This window comes from Sorex araneus, chromosome 10 (assembly GCF_027595985.1).
Source record: "Sorex araneus isolate mSorAra2 chromosome 10, mSorAra2.pri, whole genome shotgun sequence".
Classification (NCBI taxonomy): domain Eukaryota; kingdom Metazoa; phylum Chordata; class Mammalia; order Eulipotyphla; family Soricidae; genus Sorex; species Sorex araneus.
Window position 1 is genome coordinate 50,986,657 of NC_073311.1, and position 19,591 is coordinate 51,006,247.

Here is a 19,591-nt window from a genome sequence, read left to right on the forward strand (position 1 = left end):
AGGAATTACCCCTGGCCATGCTCAGGGGACCATATGGGATGCTGGGATTTGAACCCGGGTCGGCCGCGTGCAAGGAAAACGCCCTACCCACTGTGCTATCTCTCCAGCCCCATAAAACCTGTTTTTGATTTTTTGATTTGGGACATTTTGGAAGGGACATTAGGGACATACACTGACCGCTGTGAGCATGCGGACAGGTGCGCTGAGTGACAGAACTGCCCTGCACCGCAGGTTTCAAGTTCAGCAGGAAGTCAGTTGCCTATAGACTCCCTGACTTTCCCAGCGCAGTGCTTGTGCCCCAGAGTTTCGGAACAGGGAGGCACTGGGAAGCAAATTTCGCCACTTGCTCTGCACTTGGTTGACTGGGATGGGAGGCTGGAAGGTCCACCCACCCCAGACCCCAGACCCTGGGTTCAGGCTCAGCCACGACTCTGCATTTCCATCCTGCACCGCTAGAGGTCAGCGCCGCGCCGCGTTCTCACCCCCAACAAGCGGACAAGGCACCTGAACGTGGGTCAGGCTCCAAGCGCAGGCGGAGAGCTGGGGTGTGCGCTGCCCCCGGGTCTGAACACCAGAGGCGGGTGGGGGCGTCTCAACGCTCCGTTCCACAGTTCTCTGAGCCACACACGCAGGTCTAGGAAGGCGTCAATTCTAGGTGAGCCGGCAGGGAGGAGGGTTGTCCTGGAGTAAGGAGGAAGGAGAGCTCCCCTATGCTAACCCGGGTTCGACTACCTGGAACCGAATTATCACTTCCCCCAAAACGCTTGTGTTTGTCCCCTCGTGCTCAGGCTATAAATACCCCAACAGCAGCTAAAGGAAAGGGGGATCGGGGAGAAATCAGGGTTTGTCTGGGATAAGGGTCCTATGGAGGGGCTGGAGTTCTGGGTCCTAGGGTATCACTGTAGCACTGTCATCAGGTCGCTCATTGATTTGTTCGAGCGGGCACCAGTAATGTCTCCATCGTGAGACTTGTTACTGTTTTTGGCATATCAAATACGCCACGGGCAGCTTGCCAGGCTCTGCCACGCGGGGGAGATACTCTCAGTAGCTTGCCAGGCTCTCCGAGAGAGATAGAGGAATCGAACCCGGCTCAGCCACGTGCAAGGCAAACACCCTACCCGCTGTGCTATCACTCCAACCCATCCTTGGGTATTAGTCTCATATTACGGTTTTTAATATTCCACAAATGCGTGTGATCATTGTATGTCTGTCCCGCCTCCTTCTGACTCAGTGCCCCAAAGGGGGGAGAGACACACACGCACAGAGGGAGAGAGAGAGAGAGAGAGAGAGAGAGAGAGAGAGAGAGAGAGAGAGAGAGAGAGAGAGAGAGAGAGAGAGAGAGAGAGAGAGAGAGAGAGAGAGAGAGTAGAAAAGTTCCAGCCATACAGGCAGGTTGGTGGGTGGCCGGAGGGTAAGTGGGGACATTGGTGATGGAAAATGTACATTGGCTGAGGGATGGGTGTTGGAACATTGTATGACTGAAACCCAACCATGAGCAGCTTTGTAACAGTGTATCTTATGGTGATTCAATAAAAATAATTTCTTTTTAAAAGTATGCTATTCTTCCCCAAGCCCACGTTTGCTGCCTTTATTGTAAACTAAACTAGACTTGTTCTCCTCAGGGGACTATGCCATCCTGGAGGTTATTATTGAGTGGATGATTTTCACATTTAAAACCATTCAGTGTTGTAATGGAAATATGAGGGTATGCTATTCTACGTACCGAGAGACGCAAGGCTTCCGTCCCCCCCACAAAGCTTTATCTATCTCTAGATGAAAATGTTTTCATAGGTGCCAAAAGCCAAACCAAGCTAATTATGCAATTTGTGTTTTATTTTCTGCTTAAGAAACAATGTGTTTGATTTTCAAAGATTCCCCCCTAGCCATTAGTTTGTATGTGTTTATCCATATGGAACATTTGTAAATTAAAAAAAAAATCTGAATTTCAAAATACATCCCTCCCCAAGGAAAGAATATATTCCTTTATATAAGAGATAATTGACTTTGCACTTTTTACTTCATCTAACTGTTCTAAAGAAATGGAGAAAAAGAATTGCTCATAAAAGATCAGTGCTAGTTTTTTTTTTTTTTTTGCTGAATTTCTCTATTTTCTGAGTCTGATGGGTTCATACTGTGTGTCTCATACTGACAGTATCTGATGTCAACCTGGATTGAAATGGTATTTTCTTATGTAAAAGCTCGACATCTATTTGTAAAATAAATTCTTAAATTTAGGTTGTGTTCTTGTTAAAATTTGACATTTAACTATGGAATCTTGAAACTGGTTGCTAAGAATGGGATGACTCTTAATATATTCTATGAAATCATGACTGATTCACCTTTTACTTCAGGAATAATTTTTACCATATGCTAGCTCTCCTTTCTTTTGACGAGAGCTGCACTTATGCTTGTTCTAAAAACTTTCTGTTCTAACCCACTCACTTCCCTGCGGTGAAAAGGCTCAATAGGAACTCAGAGAAGGTGAAAATTATTTTCACTAAGAGTCAGTATTTCTTTTAAAAAATCATATTTATAGTAGCAATCAGCATAATTTCCCCGTGGCAACTTAATTATTCATGGTGTCTCTTTTCTTTTTCATTGTTTCCAGCTATAAAATATACTGCTTCTCTATGTTTTAACTAATATGTTTCCAGATTTCTAAAGGAACTCATATAAAATATGCTTATTTATTTGTCAATGCTTTGTGAACTTCGTGGTTTTCTTCTTTCTCGTTGACTCTTTCTTCTTCTTCTTCCCTCTTTCTTCATGGGTGGATGTTGTTATGATTCTGAATTTAACATTGCTTCCTGTGGTCATAGTTGCCTGAATGAAAATGGCTTGAAAAATGACAGTTAAAATGGCATTATCACTTACATCCAGAATTGTGTCCCTCAAGTTCTTTGACTAAGTACACTGCTTGATCCCCATTAACTTTTATAGTTGCTTTTTGTTCTTTTATCCAGAAATGTTGTTTCTTCTGCTCTTCTGTAAGCTTTATACCCAAGAGTGTAGGGTCATTTTAAGACTCATAGATTACATAAGGCCCAAAAGCAAAGTGGAAAGAGGATAGAGAGAGACAGAGAGACAGAGAGAGAGAGACAGAGAGGAGAGAAGGAAAGTATCTACCATAGTGGCAGGTATGGAGTGTTGGAACATTGTCTGACTGACACCCAATCATGAACAGCTTTGTAACTTTGTATCCCACTGTGATTCAATTTGAAAAATAAAAAAGACTCATAAGTTATTTCAAGCAACAAGAAGTCTGTGGCTGGCAATATTTTTCACTGTAAAGTGTTGTTTTAGCTTCCACATGACCCACTTACTGGACTGAACTGGTTGTACTAATATGCAAAACTTTTGAAAATTTACAATGCACTCATTTAATGCAAAGGACAACTTTAGTAGCACAACTTCAAATTTTAGTGGCGTCTCACACCAGAATCCAGGACATTCAGTTAAGTTTTATCTCTAAAATTACCATAACTAATAAACTCTGTCCTATGGGCTCATTATCTCTCCCTACCATACCCTATCATACCTGTGAAATATGATTACATATAAAACCAAGCTCCCAGACATCTTATAGCCTACTTCTCCCTCTCAGAGAACCTGGCAAGCTACCCAGAGCGTCCTGCCCACATGGGAGAGCCTCACAAGGTCCCCATGGTGTATTCATATGACAAAACCAGTAACAATGATGGGTCTCATTCCCCTGACCCTGAAAGAGCCTCCAATGTGGCACCGTTGGGAAGGATGAGTAAAGAGAGGCTGCTAAAATCTCAGGGCTAGGACGAATGGAGACATTATTGAGACCACTCAGAAATTCGATGATCAATGGGATGGTGATGATGATGATGATGATGATGATGATAACTTACCTATAAAACATTATTGTATAATCATATTTATAACATGTAATTAGAATCTTAGCTCCTGAAATAGAGATTTAATATATTAACTGTCTTTTAGTAAGGATAGGACTTTCATGTTTTCTTTCTATAACTTAATTGCCAATTAGTAGTTCCTCTGAAGATGAATTCTGTTAACCTCTGCCTACTTTTCAGATTTTTGTCTGATTTTAATTAATTATATTTGATATAATTTTATTTAAATTTCTCACCTCATTTGATTTTGTTTGTATATGTAGTTTGATGTCTTTGAACAATTTCACAACACTTACAGATACCCTTCCACGGTAAGTTAGGGGTAAAACTTTGATTATAAAAGCAAATTTTGAGATATTAGATACTTCGATTGTATTGCCTTAGCAAGCTCATTTATTTTTCATGTAAATTTTGTACCTGCTTTTTTCTAATAATATGCATGTATTTGTTCAACTTGAAGTATAGCATGTAGGTGAGATGAGAGCAATGAAACTGCGGAAGATTTTCAGGTGTACTCTGTTGACAATTACTTAAAGTGCTAAGACCCCTAAAATAAAATAATAAAACAAAATAAAATAAAAAAGTGTGAGAAAATGGAGAAAATAATATTTACATATATGTATATTGTCTACCTATGTATATCACTGTCATCCAATTGCTCATCGATTTGTTCTAGCGGGCACCAGTACTGTCTCTCATTGAGAGACTTATTGTTACTGTTTTTGGCATATACATATGTATATATGTACATATATAAACAAAGCGCTCAGTAGGGAAGAATACTGTAGTTTTGAGGATTACATTCGAAGAGTACCATTTGGAATTGTCAGCATACATGCCACAAATTTACTATTGCAGATACAGTTTTATGTATGTTTTAAGAGTAATAAAAGAAATTGACTGCAAGCCAAAGAAAACAATACAGAAATAATAAGTACCAGTGGAAGAGAGCTAAATGCAGAGGTAATCTTTTTATTTCGACTTGCCACAGTGAGTGGGGGGAGGAAGCACTTCTATTTATGTATCCCTGCACATTCCAAAGAATAATTAGTATAACAATAGTCACTACTTATGAATAATTATTACAGCATATGATTCCAAAAACATCTTTCTTCGTTTTTCCTTCACTGAAAGATATATCCAGGGTTATAGTTGCTTATTATGCATAGCCCTGAGTATTTTCAAAGAAGCAATATTCTTACAACCTGATTTGATGTGATTTATTTTTCTGGGCTCAGCATCGAATAATGGTCGTGCTTATGATCTCTAAATAAGACTTTCTTGGTTTAAGTCTTGATTCTTTGGGACTAGAGAGATAGTACTTGCACAGGCTGTCCAGGTTAATCCCTTGCACCCCACACAATGCTCTAAACCCACCACTAATGATCCCTGAGCTTAGGGCCAGGGGTAAACCTTGAGCACAGCTGAGTGTGGCTCCAAAAAAATAACCAACTTAAGTCTTGATTCATATTTTTACTAACCAATCTTAGAAATATTTCTTGTGCTCCATAGCTCTCTTTTATTACTATGACAACAATCATGATAGCGTTATTTTATGATATTGTTGGGAAGTACATGCTTTTACGTACATATATTATATATAATGATTGAAGTGATCTCAGTAATACTGCAGCACTGTAGCACTGTCATCCCATTGTTTATAGATTTTGTTCGAGCGGGCACCAGTAACGTCTCTATTGTGAGACTTGTTACTGTTTTTGGCTTATCTAATATACCATGGGTAGCTTGCCAGGCTCTGCTGTGCGGGTGGAATATTCTGGGTACATTCCCGGGCTCTCCGAGAGGGATGGAGGAATTGAACCCAGGTCAGCTTTGTGTAAGGCAAACGCCCTACCCGCTGTGCTATTGCTCCAGCCTTCAGTTATGCTAAAAACATTTAATAAGTGCTAGGAATTTCCTGGGAACTGTAGCCAGATCCACTTTACTTTATAAGCCTAGTGACTTGCCTCTCATTTACCAAGGTTTGAAAAGTTGATATATTAGTATTTACTTTTATATTCATATATACTCAGATTTAAAACGCCATGCCATGTTTTTATGTTGTGTTTAAGAGATCTACAGTTAGAATATGTTTTTAGTATGCTTGAATAAACCAAGATTCTTAAAGACTTTATCTTCTGTATAAGAGAAAAAAGAAATAAATTTCATATCATATACTTATAATTCTTCCTTGCTATTTGATAAGACTAGATCTCAGTGGTTCAGAATTTCAGTGCTTCAGAATAATTTCTTTTATACCAAGGTTTTATTTTCAGAATAAATAGAGACAGAGACAGAGATAAGGAAAGCCCCTGCCATAGAGGCAGGCTGGGAGATGGGGGGTGATGAAGGGACCCTGGGAACACTGGTGCTGGGAATGTACACTGGTGGAGGGATGGGTGTTGGAATACTGTATGACTGAAATCTAATGAACAGCTTTGTAAGGGTCACAGTGATTCAATAAAAAGTTAAAAAAATGAAAATTAATTAAAAAAATTAACTTTCCTCAAAGAAGGACCAGTTACCTTTGCAGACAAAAAAGGGCATTTATGAAATAAATTTCATTATCCACAATCCTCACTATATCACATTATATGTAGTGTAAAATATATGATAAAGTAATATTTCACCTTATTATTTGAAATTTTCCACCCAGCTTCAAGAGAAGTTGTTACACGAAAATTTTCTGGTAAGAACTCAATAGTTACATAACTTTGATCTTATATTTATTAAGTGCACATTTATATCTAAATTGATTTTTATATAACCTTAATATTTGAAATTTTAGTAGTATGGTTAAGATGGTGTTATACTTTATGGTTTTTTTTTTTGCTTTTTGGGTCACACCTGGCGATGCACAGGGGTTACTCCTGGCTCTGCACTCAGGAATCACTCCTGGCTGTGCTCAGGGGACCATATGGGATGCTGGGATTTGAACCTGGGTCGGCCGCATGCAAGGCAAATGTCCTACCCGCTGTGCTATCACTCCAGCCCCAAGATGGTGTTATACTTTATGGTAGGTATTAATATACAAAGTCCTTGCCTCATACCATCACCAAATGCGTATACCCGCCTCACTCACAATCCTTATTTAAACAATCTACATGAAATACCAAGATTCAGACTGCAATAAATACATACCTGTTTTGCTATATGATTTTGCAGTACTCAGCACCATTTTGATCATTCATCTTATTTTTCAGTATCTCTTCTAGGCAACGAACTAAAATTTTAAAAAGTTGCAAAAGAAATATAATCTGAGACTATTATTGCTTTAAAATACTACTACAAATAAAATACAAAGCCAAATTTTCTAAATGCTAATCTATTTTTATCATTAAATACTTGAATTGTAAGATTTTTTTACTAACTGATATAAAACTATGAACTTTTCCTTGTGGCATATATTTATGAGTTAATAACTTTAGTAATTTTAAATTTCACATAGAATTGCTGCCAATTCGCTAAGTAGTTACCAAAATTGGACACTCAGAATGGGATGACCTCAATCTAGATGCAAATATCTTTTTATATATAGCACACTTTCAACTAGTAATAAGTATAAAAAATATATAGGAAAAACAACACTTACGCCAATTAATAGATATTTGTGACCTTCTTAATATCACTGTTACAGGTTCTCAGTTTACATTATTTTCCTACAAATAGTTTTAGAGTTAAGAGCACCAATGTGCACCTTGAAAAATACTGCTCCTTCAATCATCTTCAGGCTAACAATTTATAGCCCTGACTCTCCATTCCTGTCATATTTATTCATTCTTGGTCCATTTATACTAGCACTTTACTATCCACTCAGGTCACTTTTCTAATTGCTAATTCACAGATAAGATTAGTTTACACGACACAAGAAAAGTACTTGCTAATTCATGTGCTTCTCCCCTTCCTCTTGCTTACTAATATACAGTTTGCTCATTGCAAAGCAAGAGAAAATGTTTTGGTTTATTAGGATAGGATAGCGCAACAATGAATTTCATTCATGAGTAAGAATTCTGCGCTTAAAGTCTTATTCTGTTGACTTTGCCAAGGTTCGCTAATGCAAGAAGTGCGATCAGTTGCTACCAGACACAGCTTGTCTTTCAGAGTGAAACAGTCTTTACACCGTAATGGTAAACTCTGGTAACAAAGCTTTGCAGAGTCTCATTAGCATCCCAGTTATGCTATGCTTCACTGTCTGTTATCCTCGACCTCACATATCCAAATACAGCCTTTTCCTCTCTAGACTATGACACTTTCATCTTTTACATACTTTCACTTTTGCAGAAGCAATACAAGAATTCATTCTACAGAAAAAAGCTAATGCAAATGTATATATTGGATATTTGTATAAATTGTACTACAAAACAGTCAGGAAAACTGTCTTTTGTGGTCCTCTCATACCACTTATTTCAGCCCAGGAAACTGCTGTTAATGGCTCTGATAAAATATATTTTTTGACTTTTAACAAATAGTGTCTATACTTGTATGTGTGATAGCACAGCAGGTAGGGCATTTGCCTTGCACGCGGCTGACCTGGGTTTGATTCTTTCATCCCTCTCAGAGAGCCGGCAAGCTACCGAGAGTATCCCGGCCGCACGGCAGAGCCTGGCAAGCTACCCGGGGCATATTAGATATGCTAAAAACAGTAACAACAAGTCTCACAATGGAGACGTTATTGGTGCCCGCTCAAGCAAATCGATGAACAAACGGGAGGACAGTGCTACAGTGCTATGTGGATGCTCTTTAATTCTCTCATAGTCCATATAGAACAGATTATTGTTTGCTTCCCTGTCAGCATTTGCTCCCAGTATTAATATGCTGTTGTGACTTTGTTTTAAACTTATTTCATTGAATTTATATATGTTTCTGTGTTTACATGTACACACATATACTTTTTAAAAATAGGCTTTGATAGGCACTTTCTACTGTGGAAAGACCCATGTTCTCTTTTGAACATGCCTCTCTCTCTTCTACTTCCTTCATGTTTCTCTAAATAAATTCTTTTCAGTAATACTTTTATTTAACTAAAAAAAAGATACTACACTTGATCTTAGCCAAAAGGCCGAGAAGCGATAACTAAAAAAAAGATAGACTTTAGAATTTCAAACATTAAATGTGTATAAATGTTCACTTCAAATTCATATGCGATTGCTATGTTTTATGTTTACCTTTATTTTCAGTTATATTTCATTTTGACTCTACTGTATTATGACTATACATATATCATGCTAAATACATATAATTTTTATTAACCTGTTTTCTCTTATTCTGCTGTATTTGTATATCAAAATAAGACATATATTTATATTTTACATACGTCACACTGTGACATATATTATAATTATATAATGTTAAATAACCTACGGCTTTATTTTGGTACCTGGAAAGACTAGACTCACTTGTTAATATCTATTGACATAAATTTTATTTATATCATAAATTTTTACTTATGTATAGGGTAAATAATTTATAAATTTACTATATTAGGATCATCTTAGGTTCATTTTACTAGACATCAAATGCCAAGAAAGACAATAACATTAAATATCTGGTTTCATTATTTTAAATCAGGTAAGAATCATTTTGAATCAGGTTAGAATAAGACTTGGAAAGATAACAATCTATTTGGATATGCAGTAAATTAAATGTTTTAAAAGATATATTTAAGAATCAATGTCAAGAAAGAGGCTTAAAATATCAAGCTGAATATATTGAATATTACCTCATTTAAGTATATAAAAAAATAAATTTACTTTGAAGTCGACTAAGTGTAGCTGTGTGTTCCTTTTTTTCTCCCTTCCAGAAAATGTTCTGAAATGTCTGAACAAGAAGGCATATCACATGCAGATAATTGTAATACTTAATTTTTGACATTTATATCTGTTTTTCTGCATAATACTTTCCTTAGGCCATGATACCCAAAGACTGTTGAGTAGTCATCATAATTCATCCTTTTCCTTCTAAGTCTCTTGAAAATAATTATATTTTTTCACTGTTGAAAATAATTATATATTTTCACTGTAAATAATGGCAATTGGTGAAAGGTCTTATAAATGCCCCAAGTTAATGTTTATTTTACTTTGTTTCTTATGTCCGCTGAATACTTTTGTATTTCATAAATCATGAGCTATTAGTTTCTGTGCTTTATAATCTGATATAATTCTGAAATATATGACTTTTAATATTTGAATGAACTTTTCCTCATTTTGATCCGATAATTATATTGTTGTGAATTTATTTTTAAAAATAATTTTACATTATGACATTGAGTTTAAGCAATGTGTAGACTTTGTCAATATGCTGATAATTGTTTCATTTATTAAATTTTCTTTCCAATTACTCACATGATACACTTAAAGTCAATTTTTATCTGGCACCAGTAAATTTTAGGAATATTTGCACATTTATTATGTCTCATTGGTGATTCCTATATCACTGATAAAAAAGCAAATAAGATGTCTTCACATTTATTTCAATAACTTATTTGTAAATAGAGTCTGTATTGGCAGTTTTTGAATGAAAATATAGGAAAAAATAATGGAGATTGAAATGACTGTCTATTTTTCTCAAAGCACTCATCTATCCACTGGCATCTTTGAAAAGACCAACTAGATCTATGCTATTGCTTAAAATCCAGGAGTTTAATTGGTGACATAACTGCTAATTTAGAGCACGAATGAGAAAAACGTTTTGAGGAGATTCTTAGAATCAATTTTAAGGAATTTTAAAATCATATACTAGCAATTTAAAACAAATTAAGGAAACAACTGAAAATACTTACCCTTAGCTGTCATTGCTGCAGCAGCTATGAGAACGATCAAATAAAGGAAGGCAAAACTTACTGCAGCAAGGCACCAGGGAGAGGCTGATCAGAGAGAGACAAAGAGATACTCTGAGCTCCAGGGAAACGCATTCAGGAGTTGGGATTAGAAAGAATTTTGGTCAAGAACACACAATACAGTTAAAGTAGACTGAGAACTAAGCTCATTTGGTACATGTTGTTTGGGAAAATTATATCCCAGTCTGGCAGGAAACAGGGGAAAACTGCTTTGAAAATATGGGTTCAGCCAAGGAAAATGTGAGTAATTTTTTATGTAGGAACTTCTTGTTTATGGACTAGCTTGTTAAAGTTTCCAAGGTAAGATTCTTTTAGAAGACTATAAAAAAACACTTCCGGTATCTTCCTTGAGAGGTAATTCAGCGTCTTCCCACCAATTTCCCCCCCCCCCCACCCCTTTTTGTAGCAGAACTTTGGTAAAAGAACAAAACTCCTTCAATCATTGGTACTGTTAGATAGTATCACGGTATCACTGTCATCCTGCTGCTCATCGATTTGCTCGAGCGGGCACCAGTAATGTCTCCATTGTGAGACTTGTTATTGTTTTTGGCATAGTGAATACACCACGGGTAGCTTTCCAGGCTCTGCCATGCGGGCGAGATATTCTCAATAGCTTGCCAGGCTTTCTGAGAGGGACGGAGGAATCGAACCTGGGTCAACCGTGTGCAAGGCAAATGCCCTACCCACTGTGCTATTGCTCCAGCCCACCACTATAGCTAATTAAAAACTAATTAAAAACATGACTTCAAAAATAACTGTTAGTCCAGGGACATTGCTTTTATTGTTAGTAAAGAAAAATATTTAAATTGGAAAAGAAATCTAGAATTTTAAATACTTTTTTACCTTCTAATTTCAAAATTCTATGTCCTCTTTTCTTCTGAGTATCTGAAAAACCCTTAACTTTGAGTTCAACATATGTCACATTTTCCTCTGGAAACTCTAAAAAAAAGTAAGAAAACATATGTGATAATTATAGCTTATATAAACCTTACTGTATAAAAACATAGATATTATCTATAGTCATACAATGAGAAAGACTTTGGATAATTTAAACAGAATTTGCCCCACTGAAAGAAAAATTTTGAATTGACTCAATTATACAGTTGCTTTATGAAGTAGGACAAGTTCTTTTTATTTTTCTAACTCTTTATGAAACAGTGCTAATAATAGTATTAGTTCAAGGCATTCAAAACCATATGCTTAAAATAACAAACATCTGTAATGTGATTATTGCAGTAATAATAAGAGTAATGTGGAATATAATTACATAAATGTTACATAATATATAAGTACATACTATAATATAATTAAATATAAAATGTTATATATAAAATGTTACATAATATAGTATCATTAGAGTAGCAATATCAAATTCAGAAGCTAGAAATAGAAAACTTTAAAGGCATTTAAAGTTTAGTAGTAGAATTTGGTTCTTAATCAGGAAAGATATTATCTAATTTTATTTAGCTAGATCAAGCTTTTACCCTTTGCAGTATGCAATTCTTTAGCACAGCAGAAGTAGCACTCACAGACCCCGGTCAGTAACATTTTCATAAATCACACCAAAACTGACATCACTGTAAATAGTTACATGTCATACTATAGCATTTTTATAGTTAAATCTTTTTCAATAAAAACTCAAATCCATTCGTAAAAGAAAACTACAAATCCTCCTCTAAAGCATCTGGCTCTGGTCTTAGTTACTTTTAGTGCTATTTTCTTTTCAAATGAAGGGCTCGCTTAGCAGTAACAGTTGCATCTGACTTTACCTGGACTTATTTCACGAACATCCTCCTGGGAATGGCAAAGATCGAGGCTGGGCCTGGAAAGAGCTGATGTCTCTGGCTCCATGGTTCAGGTGAAATGGCACGGGGCAGGGGACAGAGTGATACAAAGCGACAGGACCAATGACACGGCTGTTAGCAAGCAGCACCACACAGGATGTTTACTCCACATTTAATATATGCGTAAACTGTTTTTTCATTTAAGAAAACAAAAAACAGGGGCTGGAGCGATAGCACAGCGGGTAGGGCGTTTGCCTTGCACTCGGCCGACCCCGGGTTCGAATCCCAGCATCTCATATGGTCCCCTGAGCACCGCCAGGGGTAATTCCTGAGTGCAAAGCCAGGAGTAACCCCTGTGCATCGCTGGGTGAGACCCAAAAAGGAAAAAGAAAACAAAAAACAGGATAATCTATCCTTCAAGATTAAATTTATTATCCCTTTGTGTGTAATGAATGACTTAAATGTTTTCAAAGATAAAGCTTAAATCATATTAGTAATCATGTTCTTTACTCTATTTTCCAAAAAGCAATTAAACAGCAATGAGCAAAATATTTTACTTAAATAGTATATTTGAATAAGATTGTGGAAAATGTTGATTACTTTGAAATATATTTTTGTGCTACTAGTCATGCTCATTATTCAAACAATATTAAATCATATTCAGCAGGAAAATGACATAAAATTCTGTTCCCTAAATATAGTTTCTTGATGTTAATAACTTTTTCTTAACTCTTTCTAATTTTGGAAGTGACAAATGAATGTTTTGCTTGGAAAAATAAAAATTTAACTTCAACAGATTAAACAAGCAGATTTTGATGTGTTTCTACAATAAAATTTAGTCACTAAATATAGTATGGGTAAGTTTCACAAGTATGATAGTGATCATTTTCCATTGCATATTAAGTGAGAATAGATACAAATTATTGAACAATCTGTTTTCATATTGCATTTTGTAAAAGAAAAATCATTAATGTGCCTACTTGTAACATAATATAGAAATAATATTTTCTAATAAACGTGCTAATTTTTATTAGCAAAGTAATAATATTTAAGAGAAGTACTTGATAAATTTACATTTAACATATAGTTTTTTGCATTTTGTGTTAGTGTGTCTAGCGAGCATTCTTTTTATTATTGAAAAGATTGCAGGTCATTTCTGTGAAGTTTTATTTCAGCCTAATGTTTGCTTTGAATAGTCACAATGGGGACTCCTACCCACACAGCAACCGCAGGGCTGCTGGTCTCACCTTTGATCAATGGAAATAAGCTTCAGAGCAAACATATACAGTTAGGATGAGAGTTCACACGTTCTTCTTGGATTTTTATTGCTTTCAAAAAGTTTAGAGAAAATAATCAATTTGAGATGATAATTAAGCAGAAGGCATCTTCATTACATTCTAGAGTGATGTTGAAAGGATGGAAAGAATGATGAAAAACAATGAAAAGAAACTAGAAATGATGGGGGGGTATTCGCTGTCCCCCTGAAATCCCGGGTGCTCCTGACTCCTGTATTCTTCAAAGGAGACCAACTAGCGGCTATGCACGGAATAGACGCCCGTGTGAAAATTCAAGAGCGTAGGGGCGAAGATGCAGTTCCTCTCGGAGTCTGGAGACCAAGAACTACCTTAGCAGGAGAAGGGGAACAGCATCTCTTACCGCGTGGCGCCTCCTGATTGTCAGGATGCCACACTCAAAGGCCCGCTGGGTCGACGATTTCTCCAGGGAGCAGCTAGAGAGGGTTAAGAGGAGTGCGCTGTTCTCAGGGCTGTGGGTCACTTCCCTGGAAGCCCCCAAGGATGGAGGGACATCTTGAGGATTTGATTATTGTAGAGCAGATCGGACCCTAGCAGAGAAGGGTGCAGGGTTTCAGGTAAGCAGCGTCTGAGAAGCAAAAAAAAAAAAAAATCTCACTTTACTGAATCTTTCTAAGCGTGGCTAACCGGGAACTCAGTGGTAGCAACAGGGTTATGTGTAATATTATTCCTAAAAACACAAATCTGGGCTGGAGAAATAGCACAGTGGGTAGGACGTTTGCCTTGCACATAGCCGACCCGGGTTCGATTCCCAGCATCCCATATGGTCACCCGAGCACCGCCAGGAGTAATTCCTGAGTTCATGAGCCAGGAGTAACCCCTGTGCATCGCTGTGTATGACTCAAAAAAGAAAAAAAAAAGCACCATAAATCTGCCATTTCTGATACCATGGAAAGGCCAGTAGGGAATTAGGCTAAATGAAGTCAGAGAATTTATCATGAAATACAAGTATTTCACCATCTCATTTAAATTTAGAATAATAACAACAACAACATTTATAGAAACAGAGGCCAGACTTATGACGAAAAGGCAGGTCAACGTGGATGAAATTAGGCTAGGCCCTAGCAGGTACAAATTTTTTATTTTTTATAGAATAACTTCCTGGGAGGTAGTGTGCAACAGCATACTTATAATTCATAGGGTATAGGATGCATAATATGTAAGATTCAATGAATAATGATAAAATAAATGCTAAATCAAAACGGATATTCTGGATGGTCTTTGGTCAGGGGTCACCAAGAATCAAGGTGGCCGTTGGGAACTGAGATGAATTAGCACCAGTATGGCTATAACCCGACAGCACAGAGAATATGGAATTTAATTCAGCAGGTGCAACATGCATGGAAGATGGGTACTGGAAGACAAATCTTTCTGGTGGTCTTCCCTCATGCCTCTAGTTAGGCAAATAATCCATGGCAGAGGTGATAAATAAGGAGAACACGAAGGTCAAGAGATGAGTGCCTTAATTATCTTCAAGAAGAAATGTAGTGGAATTAATAAATTAAGTACTGCCCTGGTAGATTTAAAAAAATATTTAATATTCTAAGGATAGAGTTGCGTTTGATATCGTGTCTCAAATCTTTGGACCTCCTGAGACAAAGATCTAGCTTTCATTACCTCCACTATTGGTTCCAAATCATGTATGTGACTTGGAAAACTTTTAAGATATATGCACCAAATTAAGGAAGGAAAAGGGAAAGAAAGAATAAACAGTTGCCATTGTTTTACTCTCAAGTTAATGTAAGTTAATATTATTTTTATTATAGGGGAGATAATTAATGTCTGAACAAATCAATTGACACTTTGATTTTATAACGGCTATTTAAATTTTTTAATTTGTAGGATCTCCCTAGAGGTGCTATTAGATAGCAGGGTTATCCCCACAGTGCTCAGGAGTCCATTCAGTGCTGGGATTGAACCTGGGCACAGCACTGTGCATGGACAGCCTGTGCTCCAGCCCTGGAGCTATCTTCTGGCTCAACATTTTGATTTTGGTTAAGTTTAAATGTTTTTTCTTAGTTGATTATTATTTTCTCTACTTTATTGTGGATAAGTAGAAAAGAGTAAAAATTGAAAGCTAAATTAATTAAAAGCACACATCTGTCTTTAATTCATTAAATCAATTTTAATAAAAAGCTAATGTAAAAAGTTATTTGCTGCACTTACTTAAGTGTATTTAAATCTACAGCAGGTAGGGCGTTTGCCTTGCACACGGCCGACACAGGTTTGATTCCCAGCATCCCATATGGTCCCCTGAGCACTGCCAGTAGTAATTCCTGAGTGCAGAGCCAGGAGTAATCCCTGTGCATTGCCGGGTGTGACACAAAAAGCAAAAAAAAAAAAAAAAAAATTTCAATGACTGTGAGAATCAAGAGTTAAAAAGGATCTGAATAGATCCGGAACTGTAGACTGTTTATTTTATAAATGTATTCTTGGATTTGTGATTTTGTTCCAATTTTTTCCTCTGCATTTGTAGTTGTTGTTTTGGGTTTTACCTCGTGGTGATAGGGGTTTACTCCTGGCTCTGTGCTCAGGGATCACTTTTAGTGTTGTTTGGGAGACCTCATGTGGTGCCAGAGTTCAAGCCAGGTTGGTTCACGGGCAAGGTAGTGCAATACCCACTCTGCTATCACCTTGGCTCCTTTAAGTTATAGAAAAATTGAACATAAAGTATAGACGTCCTTATAAACCATATAAGCCTCCAAATTCTGGCTATTATGAACAAAGCTACTGTAAGCATTTATGGGCAGGTATTTTGAGTGGTCTTGTATTTCTTTGTAATTTGTGGAAATACAAAGAGATCTAATTACTAGGTTGTATGATAAGAGATGATCAATACTGTAAAAAGTTTGTCAAACTGGAACTCTACCGAGTTTTGCATTCTCTTCATGCATGAATGTGAGTTCTTATTATTCCGTGGCCTCACCAGCTTTAGGTGCTATTAGTGATTTGAATTTTTGCACTTCTGATATGTGCCTGGTGTTTGCTTGTGTTGATGTGATTGGTAAGTCCTTAATGAACAGTGTGTTGAGTACCTTTTCATAAGCACATTTACCATCTGGACATCTTCTTTGAAGAGGTTAGTTCAAGCAATTGTTTCATCTTAAAATTGGGTTACTTGTTTCATCTTTAAATTGGGTTACTTGTGTTCTTGTTTAACTATATAAGTCCTTTATAGAATTTGGGTAAAAGTCCGTTATTGCACATGATTCACAAAGATTTTTCTACCAGTCTATGGATTCTATTTTGCCCGATTTGGTAGAGGATTAAACCCTTAACAGTTTCTAAATTTGAATCTTCTCTGAGATCATGGACATGTGAATAGGATCTGACCCCGAAATTCCGGAAATAGAGCAGAAAGCGGAAAGAAGACAAAAGAATTAAAGCAGCACTGAAATTCAGATCTTGGGAAAGGTCAACAGCGTGTTTCTGCAGAGCTGAATGAAAGAATAATCAGCAGCCAAGTCAAGATGTTCACACAGATACTTGCTGATTCTTTCTTAACTAATTGTATTTGTCTGAAAAGCCAGTATGCTCTCATTAGAAAATTATGTTTACAGTAATTGAACACAGGTAAGAGTTTATGGGGGAAAATGGTCTTTAAAATTTAATTATCCTAAATATTTCCTGTGGGATTTACAGAAAATTTAGATTCCCACGTTCTACTATAGGCACTGTGAGTTGCTTAGTCATAAGAGAAGCAAAGTATCTATATAAATAAAACTATCCTTAGTTGGGATACTAAGGTATGCATTTTAATTATTGTTTTAAAAGAAAGATGAAACAGTGAAGTGAATTATTCACAGTTTCATCACAAAATTACTAGCATCACCTTTGTTCCACTGGTGACTCTGGGGACACAAGATTCTTTGGGTTGCACATATTAATGTAGAACTTCCGTCTCATATGTAGATCACAGTAATGAAGACACTCTGCATTCCAGAGCATATTTCTCTCACCACCACCTTATTTTGAATCCAGAGCATCAGAGATACTATCAAACACTCTTTTGTTTTTCTCTGCTTTTTAGTAATGCTCACACTGGTGATGCTCAGGGGTTATGCCTGGCTCTGCTTCCAGTGATTACTCCTGGTGGTGCTTGGGAGAACATATGGGACGCCAGGGATCTAACCCAGGTTGGCTGCATGCCAGGCAAATGCCCTACCCGCTGTGCTATCTCTCTGGCCACTTAAACACTCTTAAGTCCCAGCTCAGGCTATTTATCTTCACATTTCTATGTACTCTGACTTACCAAAATGTGATTTGCAATATATTCAATTCTTCATTTTTTTGATAATTTACTCAAAAGAATTTTCTGTCAAATTCATAATGCTAATTTAAGAATATTCATTTCTGTGTATACTCAACCAAAGCCAAATAAAATTAGAAAAGTAATGTGATGAAATAAAAATTCATATCTATGCCTAAGCACTATGTTTTAACTCATTGTAGATTTCTGCAGGTACTAAAAATCTGAATATTTATTTATTTATTTATTTTTCTAAAAATCTGAATATTTAAATATTCAATGTGAGTCAATCTAAAACCAGTGGTTTTACTTTGATTATTAGAAAGTGTTGACTCTTCTCCCCACTCCCAAATAAACTAAGAAGAAATTCTTCATGGAATTCTCTAACATAATAACAAATGCAACATTCTCTTTAGAATATATGACAGTATTATAAATTATGCAGTAAATTATTCTAAATGAGTCTCATGTTCACCAAATCATCATTATACACACTCTGATGAAGAGAGGGTGCATTCTAGATTTAACTGATGGGAGTGTGGCAGGGTTCACTGTAGGAAAATAAAGTTGACATGATCTTATAGGTTATATGACCATTGGGCCAATTCACTGCACCACTTATGTTGCTTCTACATTTGAATTGTATAATGGAAATTGTAGTATTATGTGCTTGTGTTTTTCCATCCAATTAGTATCAAAAGATTCCCTTGATTAGAAGAAACTCATGTAATGCTTTCTTAGGGACACTGATGTAATGCATTCTTACGGACAAACTTCATTGCATTTGCCCATAGAGAAGGGTTAGTGTTTATAAGGGATGCCTCTACACCAGTATCCAAAGCCTTCTCGGTATATACAATTGCTGTAGAATCCTATTATAATCCTATCTCTGCCAGCAGGGGGCGCAAAAATCCACCAAAGTTTTAGAATTTCATCTGTGAGTCAAGTTTTGCTGGTTATAATATTCTCCCCCCCGCCCCCACAAGCCCAGTTTCTTCAGGAGTCCAAGAAAAACCCTTCTCTATCCATTTCCATGCCCACTTCCAACGAAGACGCCAGCGTCTCACTGGTTATTGGAGAGTTAATCAGCAAATCTACATACTGAGAAGCAATTCAGCAGACTAACTCTGACCATAACATTTGGGTCAGTGAATATAATTCTCAGGTTTTCATCTCTTCAAAGCATTCACACCCAGACTTTGGTCCATGTTTTATTTGTCCAGATTATCAAATTGGCAAATAATTGACGTATTTGATGAAGCTCCATGATCTAGTTTGGCTGACTGTCGGCTGATCTCAGAAATATACATACACATAAACACACACACATGCACACACAACACACACACACACACACACATGAGTTCTGTAGCACTGTTGTCCCATTGTTCATCGATTTGCTCCAGCGGGCACCAGTAATGTCTCCACTGTGAGACTTCTTGTTACACACACGAGAGGTTTCACAAAATTTTATTTTGATGTGCATTAAAAATATTTCAGAACAACCCTTAAACTAATGCTATCTT

General features: G+C 36.7%; 1 protein-coding gene and 1 pseudogene across 1 annotated transcript; both read right to left on the reverse strand.

Moving 5' to 3' along the window:
* Window positions 1-1,402: 1,402 nt before the first annotated feature.
* Window positions 1,403-12,570, reverse strand: LOC129399157 (uncharacterized). Its single transcript, XM_055118450.1, has 5 exons — window positions 12,489-12,570; window positions 11,563-11,658; window positions 10,663-10,746; window positions 7,026-7,107; window positions 1,403-2,823 (listed from the first exon to the last, which is right to left on the reverse strand). The coding sequence occupies exons 1-4, from the start codon at window positions 12,568-12,570 to the stop codon at window positions 7,034-7,036; spliced, it is 336 nt and encodes a 111-aa protein (XP_054974425.1). The 3' UTR covers window positions 1,403-2,823; window positions 7,026-7,033.
* On the reverse strand, window positions 8,875-8,955 carry LOC129399259 (U2 spliceosomal RNA; annotated as a pseudogene).
* Window positions 12,571-19,591: the final 7,021 nt, after the last annotated feature.